At 46.4% G+C, this 12,320-nt stretch overlaps 1 protein-coding gene across 12 annotated transcripts in view; it reads right to left on the bottom strand.

Moving 5' to 3' along the window:
- LOC118214186 (dedicator of cytokinesis protein 9-like) overlaps window positions 1-12,320 on the bottom strand; it is a 100,110-nt gene that overhangs the window by 19,473 nt on the left and 68,317 nt on the right. For 9 of the 12 annotated variants that reach the window (XM_035393869.1, XM_035393866.1, XM_035393871.1 and 6 more), the window contains exons 23-38: window positions 11,598-11,687; window positions 11,360-11,496; window positions 11,151-11,220; window positions 10,860-10,985; window positions 10,449-10,520; window positions 10,069-10,215; window positions 9,698-9,781; window positions 9,154-9,265; window positions 8,214-8,255; window positions 6,087-6,265; window positions 5,164-5,280; window positions 4,907-5,021; window positions 4,531-4,664; window positions 2,061-2,175; window positions 1,239-1,305; window positions 889-936 (exon numbers count right to left, since the gene is read on the bottom strand). In XM_035393869.1, the coding sequence (XP_035249760.1) occupies window positions 889-936; window positions 1,239-1,305; window positions 2,061-2,175; window positions 4,531-4,664; window positions 4,907-5,021; window positions 5,164-5,280; window positions 6,087-6,265; window positions 8,214-8,255; window positions 9,154-9,265; window positions 9,698-9,781; window positions 10,069-10,215; window positions 10,449-10,520; window positions 10,860-10,985; window positions 11,151-11,220; window positions 11,360-11,496; window positions 11,598-11,687 (1,655 nt within the window). The remainder of the gene's footprint in view (window positions 1-888; window positions 937-1,238; window positions 1,306-2,060; window positions 2,176-4,530; window positions 4,665-4,906; window positions 5,022-5,163; window positions 5,281-6,086; window positions 6,266-8,213; window positions 8,256-9,153; window positions 9,266-9,697; window positions 9,782-10,068; window positions 10,216-10,448; window positions 10,521-10,859; window positions 10,986-11,150; window positions 11,221-11,359; window positions 11,497-11,597; window positions 11,688-12,320) is intronic. The other 3 variants (XM_035393878.1, XM_035393879.1, XM_035393867.1) reach the window with 1 other exon arrangement.

Here is a 12,320-nt window from a genome sequence, read left to right as displayed (position 1 = left end):
ATGGACAGACAGACTCACTGTTATCCCAGAGGAGGACATATGCTGTGTTGTGCTGTGTTGTGTTACAAAGTGGCCAAGCAGGACACAGAGGAGATACCGCATGCATTCAGTGAGGGCGAGGGCAAAGGCGAAGAATCCCCCCCAAGTCTTACCCAATCAGGAGAGGGCAGGAACCATGTGATTTATTATGTTAATTTTGAAAGCATTTAAGCGCAAACAGAGAGAGTGATGGTGGGTTAGAGAGTGAAGAGACCCACAGCCCATTGTACCAGAGAGAGAGTGTGTGTGTGCATGTGTGCATGTGCATGTGTGTGTACTGCATGTGAGTGTGTATGTGTGCCTGTGTGTGTTTGTGCACGTGTGTGTGTTACCCTACAACAGCATAGAGTTCACGTGTTACATTTCTATGGAGAGCAACATCAGCACTCACACAGAACATTGCTGGAAGAAGAATAATGTAAAAAAAAATGGTGCAGTTCACTAATTTCGGCTACTCCATTACTTTTTATTTCTGTAAGTTCCTGGGACCACTATGCATGTCAATTTATATTTAATATGAAATGAATTTTTATTGCAGTATACATATGTGGGAGTCACTTATAAGTATTTCCAAGTCACTGCATCTTCTGAAAGCTACTTAAGGTGACATTTCTCTACTTTCTTATAGATTTTTTTTGTTTCTCTGAAGCAATTGATGTAAGTCTGGCTCTACACAACTCAATATTTAAGTAAATCAATGGCTTTTCGTGTACAGCTAGACATTTTACTGAAGCAACTGAGGCAGTGCCACAGCACTGAATCAAAGTATTTCATATTGTGTTATTGTACTCTGTGAAATTTAACACATTTCAATTGGACTGACAGCATCAGAAAGAGTTTAAAAGTTACCTGGCAATGTAGCGCTTCCCCATGTACCTGAACTGGTGGAGACACACCCTGCAGGAACACAAAGAAGACCAGAATCCTTCTTAAATTGTGGGTATACTGTATGGGGGTCTGGATCAAAGGTCACTTTAAAATTGTGCATGTTGCCATCCACGCTGCCACATTTTACATTTACTCTTTTTTTAGTAGCAATGGCTAAAAACTGTAGGCTGCTAAGCTAATGGCTTATGGCTAATTGCTAAGGCCCAAAAGCAGAGGCCACTCTGGATTAAGCTCCCAGGCCTAGCTGTTGGAAATGCCCGATGCCTCTGGTGATGTCAGTGGGAGAATGTCACCTGGAAGAGGGGACTTACTCTATAAGCGTGAAGAAATCCATCAGCTCAGCAGAGCTGGCCTTGTTCCAGTAGGTGAACAAAGCATCTGTGGGGAAAAAAGGAAGTTAGAAAGATAGAGGCACACCCTTCTGACAAATCAGATGTAGTTAAATGGATTTTCATTGAACCTAGAAGCATTTCTGAAAGGAAATTCAATATGAACATTTAAGTGCTGTGTGGTCTGGGTGAGGCTAATGAGGAGGTTTGAGGTGATGAGGTGGTGTGGGGTGATGAGGAGGTGTGAAGTGATGAGGAGGTGTGGAGTGATGAGGTGATGTGGGGTGATGAGGAGGTGTGAAGTGATGAGGAGGTGTGGAGTGATGAGGTGGTGTGGGGTGATGAGGAGGTGTGAAGTGATAAGGAGGTGTGAAGTGATGAGCTGGTGTGGGGTGATGAGGAGGTGTGGAGTGATGAGGTGGGTGTGGGGTGATGTGGGGTAATGTGTGGTGGGGGCAGTGTGGGGTGATGAGGTGGTGTGAAGTGATGAGGAGGTGTGGAGTGATGAGGTGGTGTGGGGTGATGAGGAGGTGTGAAGTGATAAGGAGGTGTGAAGTGATGAGCTGGTGTGGGGTGATGAGGAGGTGTGGAGTGATGAGGTGGGTGTGGGGTGATGTGGGGTAATGTGTGGTGGGGGTCAGTGTGGGGTGATGAGGTGGTGTGGGGTGGTGTGAGGTGGTTTGAGGTGGAGGGTGATGAGGTGGCGGGTGGTGTTGGGTGATGAGATGGTGTGTGGTGATGAGGTGGTGGGCAGTATGTGGTGATGCGGTGGTGTTGGGTGATGAGGTGGCAGTGGCAGCCTACCTTCAGACATGCTCTTGAGCACGTGCAGGAAGCACATGAGCAGGCTCTTGACCTCGGCCTGCTCCAGCCTTTCACAGCGCAGGATGCTGCTCCCCAGGGCTGAGGTAGGCTGGTTCTGGTGGGGGGGGGGGGGGGGGGGGGGGGTCAGAATCAGGGCATAACAGAGAGAAAGGAACTCCCCACACCAAACACACAAACACACACCTGCAGGGAGAGCTCCCCTGAAACAAAGCTGATCTCACTCAATAATAATAATAATAATTATTCTTATTATTATTATAAAAATATTATTTTTTAGGTTAAATTGATTGGAATACCAGGAACCCCATTTCTCGTGACATACAGGTTCATAGACAAGGCCTTTCTGTGTGGAGTTTGCATGCTCTCCTATGTCTGCCGGGTACTGCAGTCTCCTCCAATGAAACACTCCAAACACTTGCAGTAGGGTGAGTGGAGATTTATATATTGCTTTCACACAGGACACTGAGAGCACAAAGCACTTAGATATTACTCTCTAATGAATGTCTCTCGGCCTCCTACTGTAGTTAGGCGATATTGCTCTGTCGCTCAAATGAGTCTAAATCACTCCGAGTTTATCTCTCTCTAATCAATCATTGACAGGATGCACCACATTTGTGCAACTGTGTGTCCATTTGGACCCTGGTCAAACAAGAGCCTGAAGTGCTCACACAAACAGCATAAGGTAGATAGAGGTAAATATATCATGGAAATGAACATCTTTTCCATTGTAGTCAGAACTAAAGAACACAAGACGCCAAGAAAGAGTAGGAACTGTCAGGGTACGTTGCGTCTTTAAGGAAAATCAGATTGTACTCCACACAAGCCAAACTGCAGCAGAAAAGCACAGCCAAACTCCAACAGCTGTGGCTCTGAGTAACTCAAGACGAGCAGCAGGAGATTGGCATCGCTTTACACTCTGCAGTCCATCCTCAGTGGAAATCTCTCATGTGTGACCCAAGTTCAATTCACAAAGTGCATAATGAGCAGGTACTCAACACTAATTTACACTACTTATTTAAATTCATCCAGTAATCATACTTGATGTTTGAATCAAAAACGGAATCTGTTATGCATCTTAATGATACTCATAACTGGGTTACACACTCCAGGTTTTCACACAGTTTGAGTTTCCACTAGTCTAAATCGCTAAAGGCTCCAATAACATCACCAACTGCATGTGTCAAACACAATACAGTGCAGAAGCTAGAGCTTTGTGAAGTGAAACTACAAGAAGAAAAACAAAAACACATTGAGGGTGTCGTTGTTTTAACGTCTCTCTTCAGCAGTACTTCAAGACCAGACACTAAATCTAAAAACTGATTGTAATTTCTGCTTTGTGTTAAATGTAGGAAATCATGGACGTATTTACCCAAGACACCCCCAGAATGAGCTGAGTTTGAGAGTGAGAAAGAGAGAGAGAGCTGGAGGAGCTGCTGAGGTGAGGGGCATGGTCCAGGTATAGGTATGCCTCCTGAGGTTAGCACGGGCGTGAACATGCTACCCTTCTCACAGTGAGCAGCAGCAAGCCCATGAAGCCAGACGTACTGTTTCATGGTGGCGCCAGCCAATCACAGGCCCCGCAGAGACAATGGAACCTCAGCACAGTCAATCGCACAGGCCCCCTCCCAAACCATGGGTACGGGGGCAGAGAGGGGACAGAAAGCGCGTTGCTGTACTTGCAGCGCCAGGCTGACGGGCACGGCGTTCCCTGGCAGAGCGGGCACCGTGAGCAGGGAGAAGTCCACGGTCATGTGCTTGGGGCGGGCGGAGGGCGCCGAGTCTTCCGTTTGGGAAAAGAAGCAGAGCACGTTGGCCGAGTGCCTCCGGGCAAACCTGGCTCTCTGGGGGCGGTGGTGAGGAGAGGCCGGAGCAGGGCGGGGTTAGTGGTGCAGGGAAAGGGTTAGAGGAGGCGGCTCAGGGATATAGCCCCACGGGCAGGACAAAAACACGCACCTCTGGCGTTCAACACACACTGGCTTAGTGGCGCAGTGCTGGTACGAGAACGGCCTTGGGTTGTCATGGTGCATTTTCATTAGTTTATTAGCCACACACCTCCCCTTGTAATAGCAGTGAAATCCAATGTGTTTACATTTCAGTTCTTGGAAAACCTGAAAGGTTGCTGTAATGATCACTAAGTAAACACGTACATAGATAAGCAAGTAAGTAAGTAACTAAATACATAAAGGGAAATGACATCACAGCTGCTGACATCACAGCCTCTTTATCCAAACGGCCTCCTGTGTGATGCTTTCATACAGCACAGAACACCGGAAATTGTAGAACCCTGCCCTCCAAAGCCAGTTCTGGTCTGAGTGAGGCAGGTCAATGGGAGTGCAAGGGTCAGAGGTCAGAGGCATGGCAGAGGTCAGGGGTCAGGGTTCAGGGGCAGGGCAGAGGTAAGGGTTCAGAGGCAGGGCAGAGGTCAGGTTTCAGGCGTCAGAGGCAGTACCTTCTCCAGGGAGCAGGCCTTTTCGCTGCTCCTCTCGGCGAGGCTGTTCCCGGAGTCAGTGCTGATGAGGGAGCCGCGGGAGTCGGTGTGGCGCACAGAGTTAATGTTGGGAGTGGAGGAGGCGTGAGGAGAGGCTGCAGGAGGGACGCAGTGTGAGGCCGTGATGAACAAACACACACATACACACGCATGCACACACACACACACACACCCTTACACGTACACACGCACACACACAAACTAAAAAACACCCTTACACACAGACTCACATAGGCTAACACACAGACATTTGCTGTGATACATATGATACAAACATTCGCTAAAACATATTTACATTAATTTAAAGCAGCTAAAGGAGTGAGCATTTCTCACACACCTGTGCCAGAGATCACTCCAAACAAGTCCTTATGCAGGCTGCTGTTCTCCAGGCTGCCCCCTGCTTTCTGTGGGGTCACCAGGGAGCCGGATAGGATAGAGTCCTCTCTCCCATTCTGAGCCCGAGAAGAGAAACACCATGAGCTTCATGCTTTGCCGCTGTATTTCCATACACGACCACTAGGGGCCAGCCTTACACTGTAGGAATGATCCAGGACAGGTATAATTGTATATATGGCCAGTAGGGATCAGGCTTACATTGTTGGACAAGCTGATGGGGAAAGGGGAGACTTCCCTCACGTTGAGGCGATGGACGTTCTCCTGCAGCAGGCCAAACAGAGGCAGGTAGAGAGTGGCCAGCCTGGCCTGCTGGCTCTGGGAAACGACAAAACACCACAGCAAAATCCACTAATTAACATCCCTCCAGTCATTAATGCACACCATTATTACTGCAGTATATCTCACAAGTAATACATGATCTCATTCATACATCCCACAATTAACAGGCTGTCAATAAAATATCCCGCTGGTAATACAGTGTCCAACTGTTACAATAAGAGTATCTCGCGGCACATGCCTGCCCACTTGCAGCGCTGCATGTCAGTATTGGGGTGCTGTGTCTGTCAGTATAGGGGCACTATATGAATACAGTATAATGGGGCGCTGTGTAAATTAAAAGTTGCTGTTTGTTACAGTTCTGGGAGTTGTGCGTTAGTATTGAGGGTCTCTGCCTGCTACATGCAAGTACTGGAGGTTGTGTGAGAGTATTAGAGTGCTGTGTGTGAATATGGGGGTGGTGTGTGTAAGTATGGAGTGGTATTTGTGAGTTTGGGGTGGTGTGTGTGAGTATGGGGTCATGTGTGTGAGTTTGGGGTGGTGTGTGTGAGTTTGGGGTGGTGTGTGTGAGTACGGAGTGCTGTGTGTGAGTTTGGGGTGGTGTGTGTGAGTATGGAGTGCTGTGTGTGAGTTTGGGGTGGTGTGTGTGAGTTTGGGGTGATGTGTGTGAGTTTGGGGTGGTGTGTGTGAGTACGGAGTGCTGTGTGTGAGTTTGGGGTGATGTGTGTGAGTTTGGGGTGGTGTGTGTGAGTACGGAGTGCTGTGTGTGAGTTTGGGGTGGTGTGTGTGAGTATGGGGTGGTGTGTGTGAGTTTGGGGTGCTGAGTGACGGTACGGGGGCTCTACCTTGGAGGCATATCGGTCGTCGAAGGTGTGCTTAATCATCAGGTTCTTCAGCACCTGGATGGCGATCTGCCGGATCTCCCGGAACTCCTGCAGGGCTCCGCCCACTTCTCTCAGCAGGAGCCCAACCAGGAAGTGGTTCTTACAGAAGTCATCTGTCAGCGAGTAGTCTAACTGCAGATCTGAGAGAGAGAGAGAGGGAAACAAAGTGACACACCCTTCTGACAAATCAGATTTAATAAAGTGGAGAGAGATGAGCGAGGGGTCCGCCGCCCCCTACTGCCCCTCCTCAGCGTGCACTCCCCATTACACACGACTTTTACTGTTTCAAACTCACACTGTCATCACCAATTCAAGGCCAAATCTGTTCTGGACTTTTGTCCTATACCACTGGTGTACTCTGTCATTACTCAATGGCTGTAAGTTATTATAGTACTTTACTCTTTTTCAAGAATTACTCAGTGGTCTTAGGACGCTATCGCAGTACTCCACTGCTGTGCTCTAATCTACCATTACAATGACCATACTGTACTATACCACTACTCCACTGCTAGGTCTTCAAGAATGTGTAGAGCTGGGTTTGATCCAGACGCTTTTTAAGCTGCTGAATCATCTCCTATTAAAAGCCATCTTCAGAATTCTTTAATTAATCTGAGATTAACATGCAATATCTGTTCCCATTGGATCACTGGAAAGGTACAAAGCTCTAAAACTCGTTAGGAACACTTGAGTGAACAGTAGGCTGCGCTAAACACGTGACTCCTACAGTAAGTCAACATTTGGCTTTGGAAAATGAACAGGCTCAATCTTCCGTAAAAGGCTGTCTTAAAGTTTATATTTAAAATAAGGACCTGAACACCTGAAAGGGCTCTAAGACCAGGTATCTTTCTGTGTGCTTGTGTAGATCGTTTAGCCTCTGTCCTGGTCTTGTGAGGGCCACCACTGCAGTTTCCATTCTAAAGGCTGGTAAAGTGAGTCTTCCGGATCTGTACCAGATAATGTGTGCTATTGTCGAAACGGCACTGATATGCAGTCAAAATCAGTAAAGAATTTGCTTTAATCTGGGTTTAATCATCTAAAATGATTAGGCAGAGAGATTAACGGCACACAAGTGCACTCATTGTCCGGTATGGGGTTACAGTACAGCCAAATCCACAAGGCAGACAAAACAGAATTTAACCCCAATTCCGATTAGGCGATGGCTGGAATGAGCTTTTGATGAATGATTGTGACATGTGATCTAAACAGTGTACAATGTAGCACAAAAGAACAAAAAAAAATGTAAAAACTAAAATAAGCAACAGAAACTACTCACTCAGACACAGCGAACATAAGGAAAGCACTAAATAAGCAGGCTAGTACTGCAGCACACGGTATTTGGTGCAAGTAAAACACAAATCTAATCACAGCAATCACTCAGAAAAAAGCCCTCTGAAATAACATTGGTAGCCACGCAAACCGTCCACCTCGTATGGGCTGTAATTGGTTTGAGCTCACATGTGAACGTGAACAACGCCTCTGAGAAAACATTTTCTTTCACTCACATTGTTTGGTACGAAAGATTGGGGGTACTGCTCACTCCGGGAGGATTACTGTCACATGATTATTAGTCTGCTGACAGTGCATTTGACTGGAAGGATGAAAATATATTTACTCATTTTAATTTGTGCTTTTCCTCAAAAATGAATAATTTAATCTCGCTGAGAGCAGGATCTCCAGCACAGTTCAGACCTTCTTCCCCCATAACGGACCTGGCGTGTGTCACACACACACACACTCACCTCGCTCACACACACACACACACACACACACACACAGGAAATAAGGACTAAGTTAATTATGTTCAAATAATTATATCCTTTATAGATATCCATAATTAGGTCCCTGAGTATGACCTCACAGGAGAATCAGCCAATTACAATCCACGTTGATGGAAACCAATTAAATCATTTAAGATTTAGTAATGAGTGAGTGTGACAGATTAGTCATTCCACACCAGATACAAAATGACAGAGGATTGAGTAATTGAATTAGGAGGGCAAATCCATTCATTCCTTGCGGTATCCAAGAGGAGAAGCCAAATCGAGACGTCTCAGGACAGTAAACGCAAGCAGCACGCCTCACACCTACCTACTGGACCGTCATGTGACTCCACGCTGGGAGACAGAAAAGCTAATTCACCAGGAAAGAAAAGGGGAACAACAAAATACAAACAAATAAAAAACAAACAAAAAAGTGCCAGTCAAAAGAGCAGTAGCTGAAAATGAAGAATATTAATGCACAGAACCACCTGCAGTCCAGTATCTGCACAGGAGAGAGCATGTAGATGAGCTACAGTATACACATCTCACTCTGAGTAGAGAGACTGCAGAGGCGACTCATAACAGCTACAATCGGAGTAACACAGGACATGTTGCTATGACAATATCCATAGCATCTCAGGGTATTTAGATAATAGTAATATCTGCAGGTTAAAGCAACTGACATGTTACTGTGGCAATGCCTACAGGCTGAATCCCAGGGCATGTTGCTATGGTAACATCTGTAGTTTGAAGCACAGGGCATGTTGCTATGGAAATATCTACAGTTTGAAGCACAGAACATGTTGCTATGGTAACGTCCTTTAACCGAGGGAGGGTTATCCTCAAAAGAGGCCAAATTCCAGTATCGCCTTCACACACGTGGGGGCAGAATAGCTCATTTAAATCTTCTGGGTGTGTTCTGGCACCAGAGTTTAGAATCAAGTGGGAGGAGCTCAAGCAGAGTGACAGGTAATACCGTGGATCAAAAAAACACCCCCCACAGACCAGTGCTGTTCACTCCTGCCACACCCTCCTACACCCTGACCCCAGTCAGCTCAGACTGTTTGCTCAAACGTTACTGGAGGACCTGACAGCACTTTTGCCCATCGTTAGGGTGCCCTACAGAGTGTTTAAACATTGATGGGGTTACCTGAACTGAACTGCTGATGCTGAGCAGGAGACTTAACCTGCTGTGCCGTCACTTAATAACGGTAGCGAATGGAGGAGAGTGTGGGAGGTGCACAGGTGAGAGGGAGAGGGTTCTTTACCTTGAAACCTCTGTATTCTCCCCTTCCCAAAAGGCATGGGCAGGTTCAGAGGGATGTAGTGTTCGTGGTTACACACCACGCGCAGGAACTCAAACTTTAACTCGTACAGAGTCTGAAAGAGAGGGAGAGAATGTGGGGGCTCCATCAGGGCACTGATACACACTCTGCCCATGTCAATTACATTCTCACACACCACACACTTCAAGAATTTCTGCAGCTGCATACTGATGCTGTTCTGTGGAAGTGACTTCAAGGGTATGGCATTAAAACTCAGAGTAACTACATCAGATATTGGATGTTCCATTGTTCATGAGATCACCAATAAATTCTATTGTGTCACACTTTCATAGATAATGAGCGGTTAAGCATAACTGTGAAGTAATTTCACTCTTTTAATAATGTAGATTCCTTATTGTTTGAAACTTCCAGAGCTTATAGTATGGCAAATACTACTTGACTGATTGACTAGAGAATAATGCTGAATAATACTGAATATACAGTATGACTGGTAAATTAATTCATATGAAATCTGCTGCCAAACTACCTTGGAGTCTCCTGGCAGGAAGCAGTTGACGTAGTTGTTGATCTGCTTGAAGACAAAGCCTCTGTCCATGAAGGTGAAGCAGCGCTGTGGGAAAGCAGAGCAAATTAAGATAAATTAAAGCAGGTAAACTGGATTAAGGCAGGTAAAAAGGATGAAACCAGGTAAACTATATTAAGGCAGATAAACTGGATTAAGACAGGTAATCTACACTAAACCAGGTAAAATAGACTAAAACAGGACAACTAGATTAAGCCAGGTAAACAGAATTAAAACAGGTAAACTAGATTAAGACAGATAAACTGGATTAAGACAAACTATATTAAGACAAGTAAACTGGATTAACACAGATGTAAACTAAATTAAAGCCCAACCTTGATGAAGACGGCGAGGCTGTGGTTGGCATTGCGGGCAGCGTCCAGGTTGCCCTTGTACCTCTGGGTGATGTGCGGCATCAGCATGGTAACCAGCGTCTCCACTGTGTGATGGAACGAGGCTGAGAAACGCTGGTTTCTGGACAGCTGACAGACGGGGCTCCAGTTAACTTTCAGAAAATGGCAAATCCTTATCTCTGACAGTGTACTTAAGAGAGATGATCTGAGATAGTGAGAGTAATACAGCTGTCACTGAGTTTAGCTACTGATTACAGTACTGTGGGCTATGGTTCACATTATTAACATGATATAAAGTTTGTTGGGTATTACAGTATTACAGCACAATAAATTGTGAAGACGCAGTAAAATGTACGACTTACCCTGACCTTGGAGCTCTCTATTAGATACTGGGCCATGGACTTCACTAGAGCCTCAAAGAAATACCAGGAGTACTGAAAAACACACAGAAGAATTAAAACACACACACACACACACACACACACACACACATTAACTGGTCAAATCTGGCACCACTCACAGAGGTACATACTGCAATGCAATGCAGTTATGCATTATGTTCATAACATAATGTTCACCTTGTAACAATCCCATACATAAATTCTGCATAGAATGCTGTTTCTCTCATACAGAACTCCCACCAAAGCACGAAAGAAGAATTTTGTTCTGAATACCGATGAAATATAATGTTTATTTTAAAATCGTCAGTAATCTGCTGAAGGGCTTAAAGTATTTCAAACAGAGCTGTCTGAGGCTCGGGGAGCAGGCGTTACCTTGAGCAGCTTGTTGCTGGTGAGGAAGTCCGTAGAGGGCTTGAGGATGGTGGTCATGGCTTTGGCCAGCTCCTCGTGCACCGTCCTGAAGCTGGAGGCCGAGTACGGCTCCGTCTTAAACACGTACTGCAGGGAAGGAGCACAGGAACACACACACACACACACACACACACACACACACGCACGCACGCACGCACACGGGAGATGTGTTTTAAATCTGACGGGGTAGTATGGGACGGGCTGGGGTGCAGTGGGGAGAATGCAGCACTGCGCAGCAGCGACTGCGCTTACCTTCATGTAGGAGCGCAGGCAGTGCTCCAGGCCCTCCTCGTGGCACAGGGAGACCATGTGGATCATGACCCTGCGAGGGCAGGAGAGTGACCGGGGTCAGGGGTCAGAGGTCACAGGTGTGAGACAGGAGGGTGAATCACAGATTGTCTATAACCCAAACAGACTGTGGGAAAGGGTTTGGGGGGGGTTGGGGTAGGGGGGCAACTCACTTGGTGACGTTGACAGCTATGTCCTCATGGGTGGCGCTGGCGTCCTCATAGGTGGAGCTGGTCAGAATGCAGAACAGCTGGTTGAGGATGGAGGGCAGGAAGTTGATCATCACATGACTCTCCATGGCATGCAGACTCTGTGGAGGGGGGGAGGGGGGGCAAAAGTAAGTAGTCTCATTTATTGACTGATCTATTCACCTCCTTTTACTCCTCCATCTAACTGCGCCTCCTGCTTCACCTTCAGGAACTTGACCAGCTCCCCCCCGGCCCCCTCCTCCGCAGGCTCCACGCTCTGGCAGTGGTGGAAGAAATTGTGCAGATGCTGGTCCTGAGGGAAGGGGGCAAAAAAGGCAGATTTTTCATTCATTTTCTATTTCTGTTGCTTTTGTAGTCTTTAATCCAGGGTGCTTATGTGGCTGATGCTTTACACAAAGCTGGGTATGTACTGAAGGGGCTCTTGTTAAATGTTAAATTATTATAATAGTGTCCCACGCAATATTACATCCAAGTACTCAAAACCCGGTCCTGATAACTGAGTGCTGCTTGACTGCCTCGCCTCTGAACATTTAATGGCGTCTCGTCTCCCACTAGACATAAAGCAGTCTAATCTGAAAAAGGTATTGGGTAGATTATGCTATTTTAAGTACCTCAGAATTCCTGCCCTACCCTGGGGGTGTATTATGAGGAAAACCAAGCATTTTGCCAAAAGTTTCAGCTGCCATTGACGGTCGGAGAAAACATTTTTCTTCACGACAAGAGCCATCCTCTATACAGACACCCCAAAAACCCCTCTAGCATACCATCACCCCAAAAATGACATACGGCCTTATTATACTACAGCTCCGGTGTCCGTAATGTTAATGTGACCACATTGCTAATTATACCAGCTCTGATAATGCAGCGATACCGGACCAAACCCAAACTGAAACAGGTGCACAGTAAGGGACACGTGACTCAGTCC

This window comes from Anguilla anguilla, chromosome 15 (assembly GCF_013347855.1).
Source record: "Anguilla anguilla isolate fAngAng1 chromosome 15, fAngAng1.pri, whole genome shotgun sequence".
Lineage (NCBI taxonomy): Eukaryota > Metazoa > Chordata > Actinopteri > Anguilliformes > Anguillidae > Anguilla > Anguilla anguilla.
This window is presented reverse-complemented; position numbering and strand designations above follow the sequence as displayed.